Source organism: Solea senegalensis, linkage group LG21 (genome assembly GCF_019176455.1).
Source record: "Solea senegalensis isolate Sse05_10M linkage group LG21, IFAPA_SoseM_1, whole genome shotgun sequence".
NCBI lineage: Eukaryota > Metazoa > Chordata > Actinopteri > Pleuronectiformes > Soleidae > Solea > Solea senegalensis.
In genome coordinates this window covers 10,503,982-10,528,660 of record NC_058040.1, presented here as the reverse complement: position 1 = coordinate 10,528,660, position 24,679 = coordinate 10,503,982, and the positions used below count along the sequence as shown (strand labels likewise).

At 40.9% G+C, this 24,679-nt stretch overlaps 2 protein-coding genes across 5 annotated transcripts; one reads left to right on the top strand and one right to left on the bottom strand.

Annotated features, from left to right (window-relative positions):
- The first annotated feature begins 1,337 nt into the window (after positions 1-1,337).
- Positions 1,338-15,472, top strand: rfx3 (regulatory factor X, 3 (influences HLA class II expression)). Of its 4 annotated transcripts, none has more exons than XM_044053677.1 (17): positions 1,340-1,479; positions 5,826-5,938; positions 6,097-6,185; positions 6,885-7,143; positions 8,920-8,994; positions 9,286-9,467; positions 9,562-9,681; positions 9,757-9,881; positions 10,013-10,128; positions 10,777-10,892; positions 11,035-11,189; positions 11,302-11,399; positions 11,515-11,664; positions 11,769-11,977; positions 12,074-12,227; positions 12,372-12,414; positions 12,752-15,472. In XM_044053677.1, exons 2-17 carry the CDS (start codon positions 5,831-5,833, stop codon positions 13,030-13,032), a joined length of 2,280 nt encoding a protein of 759 aa, XP_043909612.1. In that variant the 5' UTR covers positions 1,340-1,479; positions 5,826-5,830; the 3' UTR covers positions 13,033-15,472. The 4 variants fall into 4 exon arrangements, with proteins under 4 accessions (XP_043909615.1, XP_043909612.1, XP_043909614.1 ...); XM_044053678.1 differs by lacking the exon at positions 1,340-1,479 and adding an exon at positions 4,139-4,336; XM_044053679.1 differs by lacking the exon at positions 8,920-8,994 and having other exon boundaries at positions 1,341-1,479.
- Positions 15,473-17,704: 2,232 nt separating this feature from the next.
- smad4a (SMAD family member 4a) lies at positions 17,705-24,471 on the bottom strand. The gene is made up of 12 exons (XM_044053681.1): positions 24,125-24,471; positions 23,681-23,740; positions 22,987-23,325; positions 22,704-22,878; positions 22,367-22,396; positions 22,082-22,285; positions 21,773-21,880; positions 21,631-21,681; positions 21,335-21,518; positions 21,058-21,226; positions 20,700-20,838; positions 17,705-19,930 (listed from the first exon to the last, which is right to left on the bottom strand). The coding sequence occupies exons 3-12, from the start codon at positions 23,224-23,226 to the stop codon at positions 19,719-19,721; spliced, it is 1,512 nt and encodes a 503-aa protein (XP_043909616.1). The 5' UTR covers positions 23,227-23,325; positions 23,681-23,740; positions 24,125-24,471; the 3' UTR covers positions 17,705-19,718.
- Positions 24,472-24,679: the final 208 nt, after the last annotated feature.

Sequence of the window (24,679 nt, the reverse complement as noted above, 5' to 3'; positions counted from 1 at the left end):
AGTTTAACCTTGCTCCAGCAATCTGCTATGGTTACAAGTTACAAGATACTCTTTTTATTCACTTGTGACTGAAGGTCAAGTAACAAAAACTAAGAGAATGTGGGAGTCAAAGAAACGGGGAGCACCCAGATGTTGATGCTGAGATAAACACAATTATTGGCAAACCTAGAAACAGGTCTGTGGAGCAGGACTAGAGCTGAAACAATTACTCGATTATTAACCGATCACTAAATTAATTGTCAAAGATTTTAATAATCTATTAATCGTTTTTGAAGCTTTTTACATAATTAAAATAAGATTTCTGATTGATTCAGCTTCTTAAATGTGGATATTTTCTGGTTTCTTTGCTCCAAATAACAAAGAAATCACAAAAACATTTAAGAACGTCATCATTTACAGGTTTGACAAACACTGATTGACATTTTTCAACATTTTCTAACATGTTATGGACCAAACGATTACGAGAAAATAATCAACAGATGTATAAACTTATCTCTATCTCTTTGGCCAAACTGCGTAAATACACTAGTCACAAATCTCCCAATATGTGATACATGAAATTGCTTAACTTTAATAAATATTTTGTGAAAAACACACTTAGATTCTTTCTCTGCAGTTTCCTTTTTATGTCTGCACTGGGGATCAGTGGTAGAGTGTGTCATTTACCAAGCAGAAGGTTGGAGGATAGATCCTCCTGTCTATATGTCAGTGTGTCCATTGCTTTGACACAGAAACTCAAACTGTTCCTAGCAGCTGTGCCAACAACATGTGACTAAGTATGACAGATGTGTGGTATGGATGGGTGAATGGCAGCATTCAGCCCTTATATTTTAAATAAAAATAACCTGAATACATAACATGTGTCACAGAAAACCTCAACTTTGTTGAATAAAAAATTTGGATTGTCCTCACAAGGTCAAAATGTGCTCACAAAGATTTTGCTTGACAACTGGTCCACATAACTGTCAACTGTCCTCAAATGTAAAACCTCACCATGAATCACAGTAATAACAAAGTGATAACACATTAGAGCGCATGTTGTGGTGAAAAAAGAGTGAATTAAACGCCTGCAAGAATTTTTCCACGGAAAAACAAATGCTGGACTTTAGTTTAACAAATCCCAAACATGCCAATCACACCTAATGCAATCAAGGTTTCCAAATGAACGCAACTTCTCGAGGTGGAAAAAAGGCCTTTATATTAAAACAAAAAAAACCGAGCGCATTTGGGCGTGATTATTATTAGAGTTATTAATACAGTTTCGGTTAATAACACTTTAGTGGTGCGCTTTAATCTCCTCCCACCTGCCAGATAAGGTTGCGCGCTCCCGGTGAGTTTTATAGCAACTGTTGCCCAGTGAAGCAGCGCCATAGCCACCGTAGTCTTGGCGACTGTAACCCACCAACAACAACCTCTCGCTCCATCATTACCACCTCCTCCTCCACCATCCTCATCTTCATCAACCAGTCCACAGCTCAGGTTTGAATAAAATTCTTCACTCTTTATTGCCTGAATTCAAGTCGCTTGCAGGGATCTCTTTTTCTATGCAAGAGACAGTAATGCTGGTTTGTGTTTTGTGCTGCTGCTGCTGCCGCCGCTGCTTAATGAAGGCTCGGTGAATAGCTGGTGTAGTTTGCTAGCGAGGGTGTTTCTTTGTAACATGCTAAGCTAACGCTGACTGTAGAAACCCACAGATGTGAGAGGTCCAGCCCGCTAGCATGAGCATAGCGTCCTCTCACGGGGTGATTTGTGGATTGAAAACTGTCCAAATGTTGTAGGTTATTGTGAGAAATGTCATTGTTGTGTAACTTATTTGTTAAAACTCACCATGCTTGCTGAGTTGTAGCATAGGCTTGAGCTAGTCGCTGATGCTAGCTGGTCAGCTGGAGCTGGAGCAGGTGTCTGTTGTTGCTAGGTTGCTAACGCCAGCGCTGTCCTCTGACAATGCCTGTTGGTGTTTCCCCCCTTTTAAAGCCAACGTTACGGTTAAATTGCGAGTTTGTGTTTTCTTGTGGTTCGAACCTTGTTGGTTAAACAAATTCGATAACGCGTCGAGCAGCAATGGGAAGTGCTGTGCGCTAGCTTTGCTTGCACTAAGTGCTTTTGACAATAGCTAAGCCATTACTTTCCCTTTTGTCTTAGGGAGCAAGATAGCTTCGCTAGCCCTCTTTGTGGCATCAGAAGGCTCTGACATGCTAAGATAAAAAGATAACAACAACGCGAAGTTTGGCAGCTGAAAGTAAAAACAACAAAAAACAAAACGTTTAATATACCTTATTTTTATCCCGATTCGTTTCATTATTCCTCACCACACATTCCGTGCCTGGGCATTTAAACGTCAGGGTTTATCCGCCCCTTCTGTAATAACATAGGTATACTGCAGAGTGAATAGTCCACGTTTTAAAATATTGTATTAAATATTTTGTTTTTGTTATAGACATGTGCTTTATGTGTGCATGTATTATCCAGGGAGCACAGGAAACATGAGGAGAAAGAGTTTATTCAGTGCAGCATTACACTGTGCATGGATGAGAGTAAGTTAAAAGCTTACTTCTTTGCAAGCTTTGTGTTATATTCACTCTAATTACGTTAGTTTTTATTTATTTATTTATTTATTTTAAATCATTACATTCATCATCATAAAATCCAGTGCTTGCTTTTTGTGAGTTCTGTATTTTGTTGGAGGGTCGTACAAGTGCAGACTTGGTTTCTTAATGTTGCATCACATTATTCGTGAGTCCACAGGGTCTCCTGTGCAGCTGCAACCTCTGATTCCTTTTGGGGGTGGGGGAGAACAGGTGTGTGTGTGTGTGTGTGTGTGTGTGTGTGTAGAAGTGAGTGGAGGACAGGTGCACTAGTAGTGATTAGTGATTAGACTATTTTGGAAAAGGTATTCAGCATTTAAACTTAAGTTGGTTCTATAATTTAAATTTGGTTGCATAATAATTTTATTTGTACCACTCATGTACTTTTCCTTTTAAGACCTGCCACCGTTGACCAAGCGTCCCTGACAGCCTCGGTCAAAATCGGTCAGAAACACTAATGATATTTTTGCGCACACTAAAGGAAAAGACCAATTGAATGCAAATATATTGATCTATTGGCAGCTCAGCATAGGTGATGCTCACCCCACCCACCCTACATACACATACACACACATTATCAACAGGATGTTGGAAACTGCTAGTTATCAGATCAAGTTACCACTTACCTGTAGTCCGCTAAGCCAGAAATAGTACCATGCCACCTGCTGCCTGGATCCTGTTGCATTTCCAATCACTTAAAGAGGTAGTGATTAATTCAATTATTCAGTCATCCATTTTCATGGATTAGCAGAATAGGACATGTTTGGTTTGTTATTTTCCCCAGACTGTCAGAAATAATGTATGCTGTTGAGGAAGGAGGGGACTTAAAGGTCTTGTTTTTGTTTTTTCCTTAATCCAAATTAGACAACTCTCCTCAACGGTGTACATTTAGACTTTATTCATCTGTGTGATAATGCTTCAGGGAGTCTTTGACACAGTTCATATTTCTGTTTCCTGTTGTCAAGTCTTGACATCAAATCTCAAATGTTAGATGCTTTGTTACTCAAATGATATACCATGTTATAACATGTTAATGTGACGTTTCAGTCATCAAAATCAGCAAAATAATCTTTTTATTGTATAATTTAAAACCAGACTGCTACAACAAGCCAGTACTTTGCATACCTCCCTTTACTTCAGCTCCCGCTTACATCTCACTCCACCTGTTCTGTTGTACCAGTGCCTGATTATGCTCCTGTCTTGCCTTGGGTTGAATGTGTCTGAAAGGGTGAGATATTGTGTACGGTGTACTTTTCAGGCTTGTTCACCTGCTCATATTTCTGTACTTGGTGCATCAAACTTCACCCTTATCAGACATGATCAGTAGAGGGTCAAATGATGGTTGTGTGGATTTTCCACTGGCTGTGACTGTGAATCTATCAGCCTTCACATTTGTTTCTTGAAATGTTAGCAAGAGAAATTGGGGAGGCGAGAGAACGCAGGGGCAAAATGTTGCCCTCCTCTGTGGCTTTTGTTCCTCTGTGTCTTTGTAGGGCTTGCACTTGCTCAGTGGAGCAAAGCATTTAAGTGGACCTCAAGGGAGTGCCTGAATGGTGAGGCAGGAGGTGTGTTGTGTGTATGTGTGTGTTGATGTGTGTTTGTGGAGGGGGATGGGTTGAGGTGACAAGAGTGTGTTGTGATGCAGGGGCACTTTTCCTCGATTAGGTGGGCTCAGTTGGGCACATGTACTTTTGCTTTTTAACTGCACTGTGGAACCGAAGTCTACATCCTCCCTCCCGAAGACATTTTTGGTGAAGTGATATAATCAGCTGAAAGCTACAGTTTGTGCATAATGACATTTTCATCACTTTGGTAGCCTGCATCCAAAACTTACACACTTAAAGAAGAAGGAGCTGCCCGTGTGATGTAGTTTAACCATATATTTAGTCAGGTTTTCATTCTTTGTGAATTGTCGTAATTTACATTTTCCTTTACAAAACCATAGAATATTTATGTTTAAAAATGATATTTATATTCGCCTCTATATATAGAAGTTTGTTTTTCTGGTAGCCAGACCGCAGCCTGTCTATCGACAGTCTGCATACGTGTGACAGTGATAGTATAGGCATATATATCACCCTTTACGATGTTCAAAATAGTCACACTGAAAGCAGATGGCTTTGCGATAATGAATCTCAGTTCTCCTGTATGTTTAAGCAAGCTGCAGATTTTGCCTGTCCGTTTTACTTTTCCTTACAATCTCACTGCGCCTGTTAAGACTGGGGCTGCTTTGTAATCCAAATTTAAGGTTAGTCACCCCAACACAAATAAGGTAATAGCCTTTATCCTCCCCAAAAAAAAACAGAATAATATTGAAGGTAAAGGGAAGGCTTTCCCTTGAGAGACTCAAAGCTGTTCAGAGACCTAGCTTAATTAACCAAGAGAGGCTTATTCATGGAAACTGTGATGGGGAGGAGGTGGCCTTCCCCTGGAAGGAACGACTGATGTTAGCCATACTATTATTAGCTCACAAACACAGATTCACCAACAGTCTCCTTATTGTGAAAATCTTCTTTCTTTCTTTTTTTTGTTTTTAGTAACAGATGTATACATGATCACTGATGCACAGTATAACCCTTTTATTAGTAGTAGTAAGGTTTTTGTATTTGGTAAAGTCTCTGTCTTGGTACTATCTGATCTGAAGTAACATCAAACCTGTGAAAGTGGGGACTCACAGAACAACAGAACGCGACATCTATTTGGAGTTTGTTAAATATTAACTTGTTTTATGGCTGTGAACATGGAGACAAGCCCATGTGTCATTGATGCATGAGGCCTTCAGTACATTGAGTACCACAAGGCAGAAACAGATGCTTGGGTAGAGCTGCTCTAGAGCAGTTAGTTTAGTTGCATTGATTTTGGCAGAACAGATGAGAGTCTGACACCTCATATTTTCTCTTATACTTGGATTAGTATCTCATGGTGGAGTGTATTATGTCCTGGAATAAGCAAACCATGATGATATACATTATGTTTATTTTCCAAATATTTTATGATGGATTTGTTAAGAAGTTATTTTAGCTTGCTGGCACTTTTAGTTTAGTAGTAGTTTAGTTTAAATGAATTGCTAATCCATGTCCCTGCATGGGTGTTGGCACAATGATGCATTAAGATAATTTTCCTTGTTGTTATTGAGTTGTGAAGTTGCTTTGCCAGTTAGACCGGTAGGTTCACAGTGCTCTTGGTTTTCAATTGTCGTGGCCATCTTTAGTAAGAGTGTGTATTCTCTGACTCATTTAGGCGCCATGCAGACCCCTGAAGCAGGCGCTGACTCCACCTCCACTGTCCCTCTTCAGACCACCGTGCCTGTCCAGCCTACCGGCTCCACCCAGCAGGTGCCTGTCCAGCAACAGGTACATCCAGCCGTTCTCCGCGTGTATTTGTGTCTGGGTGTTCCTGCAAAAGTGTGCATATTGTACCTGCGTTCACGCACGTCTGTATATCTCAGCACAACATGTAATGTAAATGGCTTAAATAATTAATTTAAAAGTATCACCATCTCTTTTGCCAGGCCCAGACTGTTCAACAGGTTCAGCATGTTTACCCAGCACAGGTGCAGTATGTGGAGGAAAACAGTGGCGTCTACACCAATGGCAACATGTGAGTCACTCTGCTCCTCAGCTCTGCTCTTACACCACTCAACAAATATTAGCGCTGTGTCTCTGCAGCCTGTTCTCCCTCCTCTTAAGTCTCTTCACACCATCATTCATGTCACTAGCACATGATGTTGGTGATGGAGTTTGTTTTCTTTTCTGAGGGGTTGCAGTCAAGTCTTTGATTGTGTGCAGTCACCTGAACATGACCAGAAGTAGGCCTGTATAAGTGCTGACGCTACACAGTGGTCCCCGGGGTCTGTGGACTGGAGTTGCATACACTCCTCACTAACAAGCACAAGCTGTGTTTGTCCTGCTGTGATTAACACACAGACACACACACACACACAAGTGTTTGTACAGACACACACACTGTAGCTGTGTGACATCAGCTACTGGTGGAAATACTACAGACTACTTAGAAATACTAAATCATGCATACAGCAGGACACATGGGCTGGGCACCAGTCTTGTAAAATACAAGACTGTTAAAGACCCCCAAAGAAATGATGTAAAAAGCCATTAGCCAAGTCTCACATTATTAAGAAGCCACACGGGGCTGAAAAACAATTCAATAAAATAAAAAATAGTTATAAAAAAAAGTTATTTAAAATATCTAATGAAGATACTTCTATGTTTATTTTCTGTCAGTTTTATTCCTAATTCATTTTCACACTGACTGACTGTGTACCTCTCTTACAAACAGAAGAACCTACTCGTACTCAGAGCCACAGCTGTATAGCCAGAACAGTGGAGGAAGCTACTTTGACACACAGGGCAGCTCATCGCAAGTGTCCACTGTGGTGACATCTCATGGAATGACCAACAACGGTGGAGGGGGCAGTGGAGGAATGAGCATGGGTCTGGCGGGGGGTCAGGTAATCAGCAGCAGTTCTGGGGCTTACCTCATGGACAGCACTGGACCACACCCTGCCACCCAGACCGCACGAGCTTCCCCAGCTACTGTAAGTACAAAGTGCCTGTCACTGGCTTAGTCGCCTGTCTTTGTCAGCTGTGCTGTTGTGTTTGTTGATTGACTGTTAGACTAGGGCTACATCCATGCTACCACGTTTCTGTTGGAAAAATGGCATCTTCAGATAAAAAAAGAATGTTTTCGAGTGTATCACTAATGAGAAACAATAGTGAAAAATAGAAACGAGGACGAGGTGAACCTTGAACTGAATGCAAGTGTTCTTAATGACGTTTTCATTCACAGCTACTTGTTGAGTCACTGCTGATAAGAGTCAGTCAGTGAGTGAAATGCGGCTATCTGCATTGTCATTTTCAAAGGTCTCTGGTTTTTGTCCATCCTTGCTAGAATGCAGCACCAGAGTTTTTAAAAGGAAAATAGATACAGCAGCATTTTCAGACTTCTCCATTTCGGGCACTCTAAATCGCCACTGTAATGGTAATGACAGGAATATTCACAGCAGGATTTATGCATTTTCAAATAAAAAAATGGACTAGCAAGGATGTAGCGAAGGATTTGTGGTAGCTTTGTAGTCACTTTTAAACCTCCCCTGTTTACATTCACACAGCTATTAGTTTGCTTACACACTTCCAGTGCTTTGTAACTTTAATAATCTATGCATTCACGTTTGTCCAAACTGCAGATAATGTGTTTCGATATAGACAAACAACCTTTGTGTACACCTCCTTCACGATTGTGTGTATCTCTGGTAATGATCCTTTGCTGATGTAGGCTGGTCCTGACTCTCAGTAGTGATCTAACTATGGCCTGTGTTCGTCCCTTTCATCATCTGTTAAACTATTAGCACGCTGTGGTGAAGAAAATGGGAGGGGCTAAAACCTGAGAGATGGGTGTTTTAAAGAAGGAAGGGAATGTCCTTCTGGACTTTAATGCACCCACTTCTTTGCAGAGTTGTGTATTGTTCAAACTCCTGAACATAGTAGCAAAGCCCTGGCCTTTATCTATCATCTGAATCCCCCATTTCTAAGAAAAACACTGAAATGTAATGTGTCAGTGATGTGGTAATGGATCTGTGATCATCACAGTTTTAAACATTAATAATGACAATTCAAGGATTTAATGTTTTGTTTTAGAAAAATGTGTGCAAAGTGATTTTTAATCACTTTGATCAAATGTAATCTCATAGTTGTCATTTCTAAGTGATGTGCTACTTAACAAGATTAACAAATTGAATTGTATCTGCTTTTTTAAGAAAGATGAAATACCAAAGAGAAAGGGTTTGTATAAAGGGATTAAACTCTGAGCCACCATGCTGCCAAAATACAATAATGTATATAACGATATGGAATACTAAAGACATATGACATATCCTAGACATGAGTAGTTTATTTGAAGCTGATTGTTCAGTACAAGAAATACCTGAGATAGCCACATATATTCATTTCACAGAGACGAGAGTATTGATTGGTTGTTAGTCTTCATAATGGAGTTTGTCTCTTTGTTATTATTTACTATGAGAGGAAATATTCTAATGGAATCTGGGAGTTGTGTGTGTCTGGCATGTCCACAACTGAGTGACGTTTTAGAAGCTTTGTTCCTGACAAAGGTTTTCTTGAAATGAGACGTGGTTTTGCTCTGCTTGGGTTTAGTGGTGCTTGCTTTGGGATCTTTTCAATATTTGCTTTATTTTTTGTTTTTTGTGGCCACTAATACAGTATGTCAACTTTTTATTTTTCTTGCTATCTTTTTATTTTATTTTTATTTTTATTTCCTCCTCTTACATTTTGTTGTTTTGTGATTCGTGGTTTAGATTGAAATGGCGATTGAGACGCTCCAAAAATCTGAGGGTTTATCCAGTCAGAGAAGCTCGCTGCTCAACAGCCATGTAAGTTGCTTTTTTTTGTTTTCTTTATGAATGCTTGCTTTCGTCTTACCTTGACTTTTGCTCAGCTCACTGTCTCGCTGCTCTGCCTCTCAACTCTGTGTTTCAGTTTTTTGTTTGCAGTATTTGTTGCTTCTTTTACTTGTTACTGTTGCTTTAAACTCACTGGCTGCATAGAAATGCTTCTGCAGGGCTTTGATGCAGCAGTTCAGTCTGGGGTCTTTACAGACAGCTTTATATGGACCACTGTAAATCCCTCGAGTAAAACAGCATGTGTAATGTGTTGCCTTGTAGCTCCAGTGGCTGTTGGACAATTATGAGACAGCAGAGGGCGTAAGTCTACCACGATCCACCCTCTACAATCATTATCTACGGCACTGCCAGGAGCAGAAACTGGATCCTGTAAACGCAGCCTCTTTTGGCAAACTCATTCGCTCCATCTTCATGGGACTCCGTACAAGGCGCCTTGGGACAAGGTTAGCGTTATCAGCATCTTCCCTCTCCTGTTCAAACTCATTTTTGCATTCACGGCTCTGTCAACATGCGCTCACTCTTGATTTTGTCTTCCAGAGGCAACTCCAAATATCACTACTATGGTATACGTGTAAAACCAGACTCCCCACTCAATAGACTCCAAGAGGACATGCAGTATATGGCTCTGAGACAGCAACCAGTTCAGCAGAAACAGAGGTACACAGGCAGCCACAGACTTACCCTTTTTATGGCCGATTGTATTGGTGCTAAGGTGAGCCTTGTGATTTTCAGATTCAAGCCAGTGCAGAAGTTTGACGGTGGCTCAGGAGAGAATTACTCGGGTGGTGGCCAGCACCATCCTGGCGCAGCAGAGCAGACAGTCATCGCGCAGAGCCAGCACCACCAGCAGTTTCTCGGTCAGTGGATTTCACTCTTTATGTGAATGTCTGGAAAACAGAAAATATAAGAAATGCAGCGACTTTTTTCATGTACTCTTATGACTTTTGCTTGCCGGGTTATTCCTTAACATACTTTGTCACTGCCACAGATGCATCACGGGCACTCCCGGACTTCATGGAGCTGGACCTGGGTCAGAGTAATACGGAGAACATCAATGTGGAGGATGTGAAAGCTCTCCAGTGCCTTTACAGAGAGCACTGTGAGGTTAGATAAAAGCCCTTCTTTTCAATTTCACTTCACATTTCCACATGTACAATAACTCAATAATGCAGCATTCATTGACATCATCATGTCTCGCTATACAGCCATTCGGACAGACCACTTTCCCATCGATCCGCCTAGACTAGCTGTATTTCCCACCCAGTAAATCTATTCCACTTACTTTGTGCAAAGATTCTCTCTTTCCTCACATCAATCGCAGCAGAAATTGAGTTTATTAAAGTTGTCTTTAATTTTAGGGCTAAAATTAAGACTAGCAAGACTGAAATTATGCAACCTGAGTGAGTGAAACTTCAAAACGGCACACGTGTAAACTTTCTGAAAGGTCATGTGTGTGACAAGGGATTCATAAAATGCCATCCACTGGCATTTAGAAAATTCAATTCCTCTTCGTCTTGTGACGTTCTCAATGCCAAAGAAAATGTATGATCTTACAAACCAAGTCAGAAATAAACAAAAAGGTTTTACATGTTAATGAAAATTCCGCTGCGGCATGAGTAAACGGAGGTGGATGGAATTTTATTAGTGCTATCTGAATTTGACCTAGCCCGGGTTGTTCTGGAATAATTTCCACATCTTGCAAGTGACTGGATCAATACACGTGTTTTTGTTTTGTTTGGATTTTGTATTTAGGCCATCTTGGACGTGGTTGTTAACCTCCAGTTCAGTCTAATTGAGAAGCTGTGGCAGACGTTCTGGCGTTACTCTCCCCCTGACTCAGTAGAGGGTGCCACAGTAACAGAAAACAGGTGAGATTTGTCTGTTGTGTTTTGCTACAGCATTTATTATGTGTCCATTTTCAAACCATAAGCATTTGAACATTCATTTTAGAGTGCCTCTTTCTAACACTGATTTGTTTTTTGTTTTTTTATAATTACTATTATTCTGCAGCGGCATTAGTGAGATCGAAGCACGGCTCCCCCAATCACAACTACTGGTGCTGTGCAGAAATGAAGCAGTTCTCAAATGGATGAGCACCTGTGACCATCTAATGTACCAGGCCCTTGTAGAGATCCTCATTCCTGATGTCCTGAGACCCATTCCCAGTGAGTCGCACTCAAAAAAAAAAAACACTACTCATGTTTACGTGTTTGGTGTGTTGCTCGTATTTCTTTAATGGTCTTTACTGTTTTTATCAATGTGTTTCTCTGCCGTCAGGTGCCTTGACGCAAGCCATTCGCAACTTTGCCAAAAGCTTGGAAGGTTGGCTCAATAATGCTATGAATGCCATTCCACCGAGAATGATCCAGACCAAGGTGCGTTATTGCAGCATTCACACGGAGCCTACCTTTGTGATAACGCTACAGAAAAAGCCAATACGTGAGAGTGACCGCTGTAAAACCTGTGTCTTTGTATGCTTTGTTTTCACAGATTGCCGCTGTCAGTGCCTTTGCGCAAACACTGCGCAGATACACATCTCTGAACCACCTGGCTCAGGCGGCACGTGCTGTGTTGCAAAACACTTCGCAGATCAACCAGATGCTGAGTGATCTCAACCGTGTTGACTTTGCCAATGTACAGGTCAGAGGACTACTTTGTGTTCTGAATATTCAGAGGTGTTGCTTTTGTGCTAATATATCACTAATATTTGAACGTCCAAATTGTCGCACTGTGGTGCTGTACAGGAGCAGGCATCGTGGGTATGCCAGTGTGAGGAAGGCGTGGTACAGCACTTGGAGCAGGACTTCAAGGCCACACTACAGCAGCAAAGTTCTTTGGAACAATGGGCGGCTTGGCTGGACAATGTGGTCACGCAGGTGCTCAAACCCTATGAGCACCGGCCGAGTTTTCCCAGAGCGGCTCGACAGTTCCTGCTCAAATGGTCTTTCTACAGGTCTGCAACAAAAAAACAACAACAAACCTATGACACGCGTGTGTCGTCTTGTTTTTAACACAACACAACCACTAAGTGTGCTTTTTGTGTCTGCAGTTCTATGGTGATCAGGGACCTCACCCTACGCAGTGCTGCCAGTTTTGGTTCCTTCCACCTGATTCGCCTGCTCTATGATGAGTACATGTTTTACCTGGTGGAGCATCGCGTGGCCCAAGCTACTGGAGAGACGCCCATTGGCGTCATGGGGGAGGTACAACCATTTTGTTTGGGTTTTTTTTTTGATAGTCCCACTGTGATGCATTTAAAAGAGGGATGAAATTCTCCCAGAGCAGAAGAGATAAACATTTAAAATTGTAATTGATCCTCTGATTATAATGTTTGTCTCTGTTTCCAGTTTGACAGCCTCAACCCCTTATCCCTCACTAACACTGATAAAGGTATGTGGAAGTGCTTTTTACTTACTTACTTTACTTATTTACTTATTTGTATTTGCACAATCAAGTATTTATCGAAGTCTCAGTCCTATTTTTATGCAACAGCAACATTGTGGCATCATTGAAGACGGCTAAATGTCTAGTGGAGTCCAACATCTTTGCATCATTGTGTGTTTGTGTGTGTGTTGCATGCACCGAAAACTGAATTGAGTAATAAATATCACTTACACACTCACTGAGATTTGTCGATGTCACCAAGTTTGTATCGTGTGCGATGAGGGAGAAGAAAACAGGTGTGAGCTTGTCGCTTCATTGACGCGTCTCCCTCACTCCTGTCCAGATGAAACGAGCGGGATGGACAGCGACTTGGAAGAGGACACCGAGGAGTGCGGGGAACCTCTTGCCAAGCGGGAAAAATCTGAGCACGAGGTGATCCAGGTGATCCAGGTGGGGGCACTAGAGGACGGCTCCCACCCCGTGGTGGGCGTGGTCCAGCCAAGCGTCCTCCACTCGCTGCCCCAGCCCCCGCAGGATCACACCGACCATATCCTCACGCCCTCTGCTGGCACACCCACCATCCGCCACTGCAGCGCCACAGGCAACACCTACGCCTCTGTTTGAGGGTCTGAAGGGCCAATTTTGTCTGGCTGATTTTTTTTTGGTTACCGTTTCATTCTCTCCACATATCTTTCTCTCCGTAAGCCTCGATGTTTTCCGTCTTTTTTTCCATGCATCGTCTGTCTGCACCTGTGTAGGTGCTGTCTGTGTCTTCACCGCTTAGATTCTGGATGTGGTGTCATCCCATTAAGTCTCGACGACAATGCAGCAGCTGGTGGGGGTGGGGGGGGTGTAAAAAAGGAGGAAAAAGGACTAGTTTGACCCCGTTACACGTTTCCCGGTATATCGCGACATAACAGCGAAAGCAGTCTGCGTACGCCGACAGGTTTAATCTCCTTCATACTACTGATGTCTCAGAGCTCAAATCCACGTCACCAGTCCCAGTGGAACAAAGTCATGAATTAACTCTACACATTTTGTCGATTGTACATAGTTATGCTGTACTTAATTGGTATTACCCAAACCACATGGTGCTATCATTGTGTTTTGCTTTAATTTCCAGTTATCCCCCCCTAATTTTAATATAAGTTACAGTATATCAACAGTCTGCTAATTAACTTTTAGCTGAATGAAAATGTTTTTTTTGAGTATTGTATGTAGCTTAAAAAAACAACAACAACAAAAATCAAAGGGATGACTTTCTATGTATGTTTGTTTTGTTTGTTTCTTTAAAGGATCATGGGGCAGAATTGTCTGCTTGGTTTGAAAATGATTTGGTAGCCACTCACCGAAAACCACTTATAGCTTTTAGCCACACACAAAAAAGAAAACCCCCCTAAGGATATCTCTGTGCTGCTACTTGTGTGTCTATGTAGAGATTGAGAAGTTCGTTTTCTCAGCGCTAGCTTTCCTATGCACTTCGTGCATAACGCTTGCCTTTTTTATTCATTTTAGATGCTCTGTAGTGTGGTTCATGTGACGAGCCGTAATCTTGAAAACTAACTTAAACTGGTTATGTCCCCCTGCTGTTTTTTTTCCCTCAGTTTCTGTATTATAGACGTTTCTTAAGTTCACAAAAGGACCAAAAACCAAACGCAACAAGAGGAAGCTGGGAGTGTGCCGTCCGGGCCTCCCAAGAGCCGTTTCCTGTCCCACAGTGCCATGTTGCAGAGCAGAAGGAATGTCAGGGATTAAATGTACCTCGGCTTTATCATAGTGCCTTATCCTTAAATGCAGCTGTCCTTGTTGTCCTGACTGTGCGGTGTAGACAGCCCACAGCCCCTCTGCATTGTCCCGGCCACATATTTGGCTTTCTGGTGACTCGTGGCTGGATTTGGGCTGGCTCATCAGCGTTGAGACCAAGGAATGCAGGCACAGACACATCTGTTGTTTTCTCTGGATCAGCTCTACTAAGCTTATTACGAACCTAAATCATGGTCTTTTTAGCCTTGCTCCTGCCCTAGTTCTGCCCTCCTGAGGCCTATTCTTGCATTAGCCTTCGTTATTGGGTGAAGAGTATGTATGTGTGCGCGTTTATACTGTACATGAATGTGTAGGTCTGCACTGTGTTTGTATATATTTCTATATATATATACATATATATATATATACCTGTGTCTGCGTGCTTGTGTGTGTGTGTGTGTGTGTGTGTGTGTCGGAACACATCTGTCAGTCACCCTACCTCAAACCAGTGGTGCCAGCCCTTTTGACGCGTGCAGAGCAGTCACCAAACACTTATTGCACACACACCTCTGTACTGCACAAATCTCAACGCGATGGAGAAAAAAAATCTGCATTTGCTCTTTTTTCTCTCACCTCTGATACATTGATTTCCGTTTTTAGCCCACACACACAAAAAAAATGCTTCATTCTTTGTTCCCCTGTTTGGAGATCATCTTTGTACAGTGGACCAAAAGTAGATATTTTCTGATATTCAAAGATTATATATATAAATATATATATATATGTATAGTATATATAATGACGATACACTACGTATATTTGTTGCTTTCCGCGTGTTTTTGATCGGATCGGTTTATATGTGACTCGTTTCTTTTGGTAGCTCCTCTGTGGTTAGTTTATAGACTGAAATGGGGAAAGGCATGGGTACTAACTTTTTTTTTGGTTCATTAGACTACATCTATACTTGAAGTGTAACAGCCTTCTGTCTTGTGGAGAAGATTGAGATTAATCCTCTGAATAGGAAGATTTTGCTACTAAAATGTCTTTTTTTTGCCTGTTGATATGTTCTGCATAAACGTCTCTTTGCGGAAAAGTTTTATTTATTGATATTTATTGGGTTTTTTTGTCATTGTTTTGAATTGCATATGTTATCATGGGAACTTGTTATGAATTGTGAGTTTAAAGCACTGCAAAGAGCAGAACTACTGTACAGGAGGACCAGAAGGTGTTTTTTTATTTTCATTTTTAACCCCCTGTGGATTGATTACGGATGTTAAAGAAGGGTTGGCGCTATTCTTTGTTGTAATCAGTCTTTAAAAGTTTTTCAAAAAAAAAAATCCTTTTAAATACTAACAGTACACAGGCACAGGATCTCTGCCATTGTTTTCCGTCTTATTGTAGGCTGTGTGCAGAAAACATGCTCAGTAGTAAAGGAAGGTGGGAAAATATTGTGTGTCATTTAGGTAACTGGGTCAAATGACTGTAGTAGTTTTGTTAATTTATTTTCATCCCATCCTATTGGCTTGAAATGTCTGGTTTACCAGATCTAGAAACGGAGCACACGCAAATCTTGCTATCTTATCTTATCCCCCGAGGACGGTTTAAAAACGTCGACAAGACTGGAAGTACAGTAGCAAGGCCTGGGGTGTTATGTTGTTTTGTTTTTTTCATACATTGAACTGTGACCCTGCTCCCCAACTAACGGCCAAATGCAAGTTGAGAGAACACTAGATGAACAAATCTATAAACATAAGCCCTCGATCTTTGTCCAGAGCCTCATAAATAACCGAAACCTTTGTTTTATTCACATTATAACTGCGGAAAATAAAGTCACACTCTCCCTCGAGTTGTTGAGAATGCGGTGTGTAAAAAAAAAGTAATTTTTGTCACAAATCTGGATATGTACTGGTTTAGGAATAAAGGGTTTTGCAGGATAGAATATCCCGCCTCCTGCTGATTGATGTTTTATTTATTTATTTTCTCTGACGCGAGTCTCCGCTCCTTTTTGTCGTATGAATTAACTACAACACTGTCGATGGTATCATGTATTCTTTTGTGCCTGGAGTGGAAGTGTTTTGTTTTGTTTTTTAAAAAAAAGATAAGTAATGGTTTTATTTGAATCTTAATTGTGTGCTTTAGGATCATTAAGTGCTTTCTGGTCTTGCACGCCTACCATGTGCTGCTAGAAACCGTTTCGTCGTTCGGGTTTTCTTTCTTCCCTATCTTTTTTATCTTGTTATGTTTTCACATAGACTGATGTGCCACACAGTGATTTTAGCTTTTTTGCCTGGTTGACACTGGACTAATGTTAATGCTGCCAACACAATTGTACTTAATTTCTCAGTGTCTTTGGAAATTGAGAATTGTTTGTTTTCGTTTTTTTTTTTCGTAACCGCTGTGTGCAAATGAGCCCGTTTCCAAACCAATCGGGAGTGAAAGCGAATGAAATGCCTTCTCACCTGGACAACATGGCAGCTTCACTGACCCATAGCAGACTCCAGTGCCTTTAATTTCACCCTGGCCAGTGCAGATGGCCTGGGTGACAATTGGGTCTCTAGTGGGCTACAGATAGAGGCTTATCAGAGCAAAACATTTGATTGCACAGGTGCTGCAACTGAGAACACACCATGGCTGAGGAAAGAAAAAAAAAAACCCTGTTCTCAGACTGGACTGTTTATTTATTGGATGTGACACCAGAGACAAACACCGAATGGTTAACACACGGCGGATGACCTGAAAACGACGTTTTATTGTATAGAGCTGGCTCATGAACAAGGAGAGTTACTGTAAGGAAAGCGCTCTCCTGCGACTGGTTTTCTCATGATAGTGACTTTTTTTTTTTTTGTCAAATGATATTTTCTGAATGCTGTGACCTGTTTGAGATTTGTATTTGGATATTTTCAAGTGCCATTTGACAGTGCAGTGAGTCGTGGCCATCTGTAGCACGCTCTAATGCAAGCACAAGCATTTGGCAGGTGCATTTGGGGGAAGGTTTTTATTTTGATTCACCCTAGACAAAAATATGTATATATATGAAAAAATGAAAAAAGTTCTATTTATTTGTGTCCTAATTATTTGATTTGTTCTTTTTTGGTGAACATTTTATCGGATTTGTTGGCTCAAGTGCTTTTGTGATTCATTTTTTTCCTCTTTTTTGGGATTATGTATAGTATCTGATATAATATATACACACAAATTTCATGTAACTTTCTTTTTGTGTGCTGTTAAGTTTCCTTCTTATCTTCTCAAACTGGCAAGCGAACCAATGCGTGTAGGGTGATTTGTATTGTGTATTTTGCATAAAAAATGAGGACAATTGGGGGACTTTTATATTTCTAAAGATATCATTTAGTGTGTTGTATTGATGATTATAGAAACTATTAAAGACACATGTAGTTTGGTTTTCTGAATATTTCAGATCTCAGCTCAGGCTAGCTTTAGTGTTGTTTTCTTAAGATTTGTGACATGTCTTTGCAGTAATAAATGTTCTCTTGTTCAACGTCGAGTGTCCTGGCTTGGTTTTAGTTCACACACCGATCAAATGTCGCAGTAGTATTAGCCCATTAAATTTTATTCAACCGTATTCGTACATAAAAACACCAACATCATTCAAACTCCGTTATGTATTCAGAATGTATGACTTAATTGTAAAGGGTTACAATGAGCACAAACTTGCATTTCCTGAAAATTGTACAGCATTCCTTTTACTTAAAAAAAAAAAAAAATCATTTTCAGGTACAGCCAGAGTGGTTCATAAGTGTAAAGGTAGCAAAAAAGTATAAAATACTGCAACAGCTGTAAACAGAGCTCAAACTACCAAAGTATTGTATGAATAGTGCTGAGCAAAAAACTAAAATCATTCCGTTAAGCATGAAAAACCAAATTGAAAGAAGTGACGTTAACACTGAAATGACTGCAGTGTGATGAACGTCCTACTTTTCAGTATTTTTGGCATCGATATGGCTACACTTCCTCTCACAGTTCAACCCTCTTCAACTTCCTCGGCTGTTACCTACGTTAACGAGTTGTCCCTAAAAAGAAAATGTGCATTTTAAAATGGGTGAAAGTGAGCTAACTTATCATGATAATCCACCCAAATGTATCTTTAGAGTATCAGAGATTGTGGCCTTTTCAAATAAAATAGTTTCCATCAGAAAACATTACAGATCCTTCTGCAGGTGAAACATTTGATACTGAAAAGAGATTTTGGGAAGACACCGCTTGTGGGGTCCAAAAGTAGCCTCAGACCTTTGGGACCCAGTGTACACTTTTAGATTTTTCACTATACTAAGATATTATATGGATACAAGTAACCACACAACAAAAACAAGACAAAATACTTAGGCAAATTAATAAAGTGCTAATAGACACTAAAAGACATCTAATTTTTTTAAAAAAATGACAACAAATAATATTACGCTGATGTGTATAATAAATTTTTCTTTAAAAAAAAAGTATTTTAATCTTTTCAATTAACTTGGGGGACTTAGTAAAACTTCAGTAGAAAACTCTCACTGCCTCAACAGCCTTGCCTGGTGCTAGAATAACTGTTTTTAAAAAGAGAAGCTGAGCTCAACTAAAAAAGGGCCTTTGTAAATGATCTTTACATTAATAAAAACAACTATTCAAAAAGGAAGGGCTATGAATCAAAAATCATCAAGGAGGACCGTTAGCTCTGAGAAACATTTTTAAGCTAATATTTTACAACAAAAGGAAGGGGGTGGGGGTAAATAACATTATTTCACATAAATGTCCTGATCTGCAAAGGCAGGAATAAAACTCCACTTACATGAAGTGATATTCACACCAGAGAGCCACTGAAGGAGGACTGGACCGGTGGCAGTATACACCAACAAAACTCACATTTGACAGGAATATACAACAGCTCTGCATCCACTAACACGGGCTCAGCTCAACAGTTTCCGTTGATTGGGTTCTGACTAATTAGTCCAAACGAGATCAATCAACTGTCTTATTCAACATCTTTAACCATTATAGTAGAAAATGCCCACAGCACAACATGTTCTCTGCATTATTTAGGTTAATTGAATAATTGATAAGATTTCAGCATATATTCAGCAAACTCGGTGTGGACACATTCTTTTCCTCGTAGTGGTGTGAGGTTATTTTTTCAAATCAAACTCAAGATATGAGAGCCTTCTTCACTGCATATTATACTGTAGAGTCCCAATTGAACAATGTCAGAATCCCGGCTTCCTTTCATATGCACATCCTCTTGGCCGCATGTTTTCCACTATGCTACTAACTCCTCCCAGTGTGACTCACATGCTCCTCCAGCTGTTGTGTGGAAGTCACTGAACACACAGACCTGGGAGTCTAGTTCAGTAAACTGACAACCGCTCCCAGCACTAGAATGGAAAAGCAGTGCGTTTGGAGTATACTGCCAATCTTTACGTCCTCACTCTTAGTCCTTATGACCTACTCATCATCCCTGAAGTTGCAGTCCTCCTTCGGCACTCCGGGCCCATAGGTGGAGTTGTCTGTAATGAGTACAGTCCGATTTTTGTTTTGTGTTTGTCTGTTTTTGTACAATTGTGTCTTTCAACTTAGTCAAGAGGCTGAGGGTCAGCTATTGGCATGGTGTGCAGAACTTCGTCCAGTAGCTGTAGAGCCCGATGTAAATGGATTTCAATCCAACAGGGTGTCTCTTTAATGCTTTGCCGTGGGTAGTCGGGTCCCCAGCCTTTCACAAAGCTCATCCGCAGGATGCACAGCCTGCGCAGGTCATCGACCCCGATGCCCGCGGCTGCAGACAAGCCTGCAGAGGAGCAGCACACAGCAACGGTCATATCAACGTGGCAACCACAGGCCAAACCAAAGACATGTCAGTAAAGTTACTGTTGTTGTACAAAGGTGGAGTTTGGGATGAAATGATAATAATCTTTGAAGCAAAGATGTTTCGCATCAAAGCTCCGTTTCACTACTGTTTGAACAGAGCAGCACTGTGTTTTGCTTGGAGGACATGAATGCCAACCATGACACGCAGAAGTAGTAGTAGAAGCGGAAACACAATACACGATGAGTTAATGTGGACACAATGGAGAGAAGGCTGACGCACAGCAAAATGAAGCTGGACAAAACAAACAGCGATGAGGGAAAAGCAGAGATGAACGGCCCAAATGCAGCACGCTATCCAACGCTAGCAATGCTGGCAAAGTCGTTTTACACCAAGTGTTTTACAGACTGTAGTCTTGTAGCAGTAGAGATTGTAAGGCACACCAGCAACAACAATGTGATATTTACATCTGTTTCAAAGATCATTTAAGAACTGCAGGGAAGCATTAACAGAAATATCAATAACTAGAAACATTTGTTTATTGGTTTTGGTGTGGTTTTTGTGTTTAATCCTGTGTACTTTAAAATAAAGTGTTAGGCTTGAGGAACTGGTTCTGAAAGTTAGAGCATTGAGGTGGTATAAAAGTCCCTGATTTTAGTCTGGACACCAAATGCATGTATAAATAGAGATTCTGAGAAGCAATCAAAATAATACACTGGCTGAAGAGAAAAGAAACAGTTAGATTACTCACTGATGGCAGGGGCGATGCCTCCCACAGAGCCAGGTCCAGGAATGTTACCAGCCACTGCTGCCGCCTGAGCTGCGGCTGCTGCTTGAGCTGTTGCTGCCTGCTGCTGCATCTGTCTGTGGCACTGACGCAAGTCAAACACCTGGTGGGAGACGAGATTGGTTACAACACTAAATAAGTCCTGTGATGAGCAAAGTTATGACCTTAATAAGACAGAATTAAACTTTTCTGAGGATGCTCCACATGTTTTACACTTGGGCTTAACTGCAATTACATAAAAGAGAAAACTCAAGTTTTTTTTAATCACACTACATGGAATATTTCTGCTTTTCAATGTATGTGCAAGGTATTCCAATATCACCTTGATGTAAGCGCTGGGGTAGATCTTGTGAACTGCATCTCCAGGAGCGCGTCCAGCCTCGCGGTCCAGGTAATAGCTTTGCACAAACACTGCATGATCGCTCAAACAGCGCACCCACACATCTCCTTCACCTTTGCACTCCAGCTGTACACCTTTACCAATGTGGAGCCTGAGGTCCGAAAGAGAAAAACATATCTCTTACTAACTTATTATGTATAGAACTCTGCCTGCTTGAATAAACAATATCGTCATATTCAAAACCTTCAAATATCAGTACCTGGCTCTTTCTATGTTCTCTGTCCTGTGGACATTGCTCAGTTGGCCCAAGCAGAAGCGATCGCCTCCCGATGGATCCACATAACCATCAACAGTAACAATTGGACATGTGGACGGGACCTTAAATGTCTCCCCTACCTGGACGTCCATCTCAAAGTAAGCAATAGAGCACCAGTATTCTGGAGCTGGGAAAAAAGCAAACAGAGATCAAAGGGTTTATAGCGATCATAGTTACAATTTTATAAATAATAAAGGGTAAATTTATGAATATTTTTTCATTTGCTTCTTTACACTCACCAGGGTGATTGGATATGGGGGGCTGGAAAGCAATTTCATTAGTAACCGGCCCTGTGAAAATGTGCAAATATTAATTTGATATCTCTTATAAATTGTATTCATAAATTATTCAGACACTGGGGGTCTTTCCTCGTCTACTTACAGTAATGCCCTGTGTGAGGCATGGGTGGATGATGCTGCAGATGACCATTCTGGTGCTGAGGCACCGCAGGAGTAAAGCTGCTGCTCCTGCTCCAGTTGGGGGTAGGATCTATAGACATAAATTTAAAAGAATTGTGATGCCATATTTGTGCAAACTTAAAATAAATTAATGAACAGTACAACAGAAATGTCCAGGTATTTTGGTGGGGGGGGGGATAATCCTTAGATTCATATTTTCTTCAGCAGAAATATTGAAGTTGATCAAATGTATTTGTTTCTAATAGTACAGTATATATAGTATGTGTCTCACTCGAGGGTCCAGCACTGATTGTGGAGAAAGCAGAGGTTGATGCAGAACTGCTGCTCTCTGATGGAGGGAGCAGAGTGGGGCTGCTGAAGGTCTCTTGTGGACCAGGCCTTGATGGTGGATGCTGGATAGTCTGCAAGTGGTTCTCAGAGCTGGAGTGAGATTGCTGGTTATCATAGTCATATTCATCCTTCACCATGAGTGGGCCTATCAGAGAATAACAAACAAAGTTAGAGCTGATGAATATTCTCAAAACCATGAAAGAGCAAAAACACAAGTTCTCCTTACCTGAACTGGAAAGAGTCAGCCCTGATAAGTCTGAAAAAGAATAAAGTAATAAATGTTAGTTGGTTGGCAGTACCTTTATCAATGTATTATTGTATTGTACAGAAATCCATGATCACTAAGAATAGTATGTAGAACAATGTTATATATTTAAAAATGTATTTGAGGAATAACAATCCAGTAATAGCTTTAGCAATGCTCAAATCAACAAATCAATGAACTCACATCAAACTTCACAACCCTTTACTGTATCTCTACAATTACTGTACATTCACAACATAAAATACATAAAATAATGATATCCAGCCAGGCTAAAAAAAAATATGGATCACTGACTTACCAATGCCTGGAGAGACGACCCTCTCATAGTGATATGGGTTCACACAAACACTGTCACACTTCAGGTCAAAGGCATACTGGCAATATTTCACGTGTTTCAATTCATTCTTGTGGAGATCAGGCCACCTCCACAGTCGAGCATAGACAACATGGGGGAAACCTTTACGCCCTGCAACCTAAAGAACAAAGAGAATCTAATGAGACAATGATTCTGTGTTCTCTCCTTAAGTTTTCACTGAGCATATTACTAAGCCAACTTTACACTGCATCATCTGCTACTGCACCTGTAAACGTCCATCCAAGGTTCGCTGTATGGTTACACACTTGCTGGGATGCGCTCCATTCGTAGTGATGGCTGTGATAAGGGAATCCAGCTCATCTTTCTTCTCTTTCAGCTTCTTGACAAGACTTTCAATAGCCCGCTTGGCAAAGCTTTCACTCTCCCCTCCCTGCCGGTGGCACATCAGGCTATGCACGATGCTCAAGCAGGCATCGTTACTGGTGGGAGTGTTTGTGATGGACATTTTGCTCCTTAGGTTTCAACCTAGGGGAGGCTTTCCAGCTATATCCTCTATAGCTTTACCAGTAGAGGTGTTGATCAAAAGCTGCCCACGTTTAGCAATCTGAACAGAGACAGAGATGTGTTAAGATGGGTATGCCAAACACAGTATTATAAGAAATAAAGTAAATATTTAACCAACATTAAAACTCTGGTCAAGGACCATTTAACTACAATTAAAAAACACCTAAAAAAAAGGGAGAACAGTTTATAGATTCTACTAATAACAGAACAACCATACTCTGTAGTTCTGGGTTTTTAGACAATTTTCAAAAATTCTTGGGATAAATGCTTTGATTATAAGTGCATCTGTGGTATATTAAGTGCAAAAAACACACACAAAAAAACAAAAACACATAACGTCTGTTTGCAGGGATCAATCCTTATTTGAAAGTATAACCACTGCAGTAATAGCTCACATTCATGCATGCAGAACACCTCAGAGGTCGTCTTCTGCAAAAATGTCCATATCATTTCGTCTGAAATGCAAAACAAAACATTTTATAGTCTGAGAAAGGGGCGTTTTCCTTTCGCATATACTCTACATTGGGATTTAATATATGATGACATTTATTGCAGCTTTTTCTAAGCTAATGTTAGCCCTGATAGGCACTAGAGCAGATAAACACAGCCAGCTTCATCCTTTCGAACGACGCATCAGCACTGTGTAGCTAAACCAGTCTGAAATTAGTCTAAAATACTAGTTGGTCGATTTCACAAACATATCCAATTAAAATGGAATTATTAGAGAGGACATGCAGATAGCTTAGATTCCCCAGCTAATGTCGGTGTTAGCTATGACTTGGTACCGCAGCATTAACTGTCTCAAAGAGCCCCAAACTCACCCTGATTTGAGGACTTACCGTGAGTTTTATCGTAGCGTTAACCCAATAAGAAACGAACGGTAACTGGGTGGTTTTAATTAAACTTTGATATCCCGTGTCCAGTCTTAGCTAGCGTGCTAACATAGTCCGCTAACAGCTAACGCTATAGAGACATTAATCAACTTCACGCTAACCCGCTAGCTAAAACGCGGTACTTCGCACGCTGAAATACGCTCACGTTGATCTTTAGCGGTTTACACTTTTTTAGCGTTAAATGTGAGCGTTTGAGCAAAAAACGTTTACTGGTTAGCAAATCACGAAAATAAACAAAAATCTCTGTCCACCCACCACACGGCCCAACTGCGCGTGCGCGCGTGAAATGTGACAGGCGTGGCCCTGCTGCTGTTTTTTCCTCATTTCTGAAAAACGACAAGAAATATACAACCAACACACCCACACTCTGTAAATTGTACACAGCAGAAAGACACTTTCGAGCCGTTACTTAGTGAGAGGTCTTAAACTCGTGGCCCGCGGACGACATGCGGCCCTCTAAGCCCATTTCATGTGGCCCAGCCACAATCATTTATTCCATCA

Bases quoted from the DNA above. Each gene is read 5' to 3' on its own strand.
- rfx3 (XM_044053677.1), top strand. From the start codon at position 5,831: ATGCAGACCCCTGAAGCAGGCGCTGACTCCACCTCCACTGTCCCTCTT. The intron at 11,190-11,301 runs GTGAGTCGCACT...CTCTGCCGTCAG, and splicing joins TGTCCTGAGACCCATTCCCA to GTGCCTTGACGCAAGCCATT. The intron at 12,228-12,371 runs GTACAACCATTT...CTCTGTTTCCAG, and splicing joins CCATTGGCGTCATGGGGGAG to TTTGACAGCCTCAACCCCTT.
- smad4a (XM_044053681.1), bottom strand. From the start codon at position 23,226: ATGTCCATCACAAACACTCCCACCAGTAACGATGCCTGCTTGAGCATC. The intron at 21,881-22,081 runs GTGAGACACATA...TTATGTCTATAG, and splicing joins AATCAGTGCTGGACCCTCGA to ATCCTACCCCCAACTGGAGC. The intron at 21,519-21,630 runs GTGAGTGTAAAG...CTTTTTTCCCAG, and splicing joins CCCCATATCCAATCACCCTG to CTCCAGAATACTGGTGCTCT.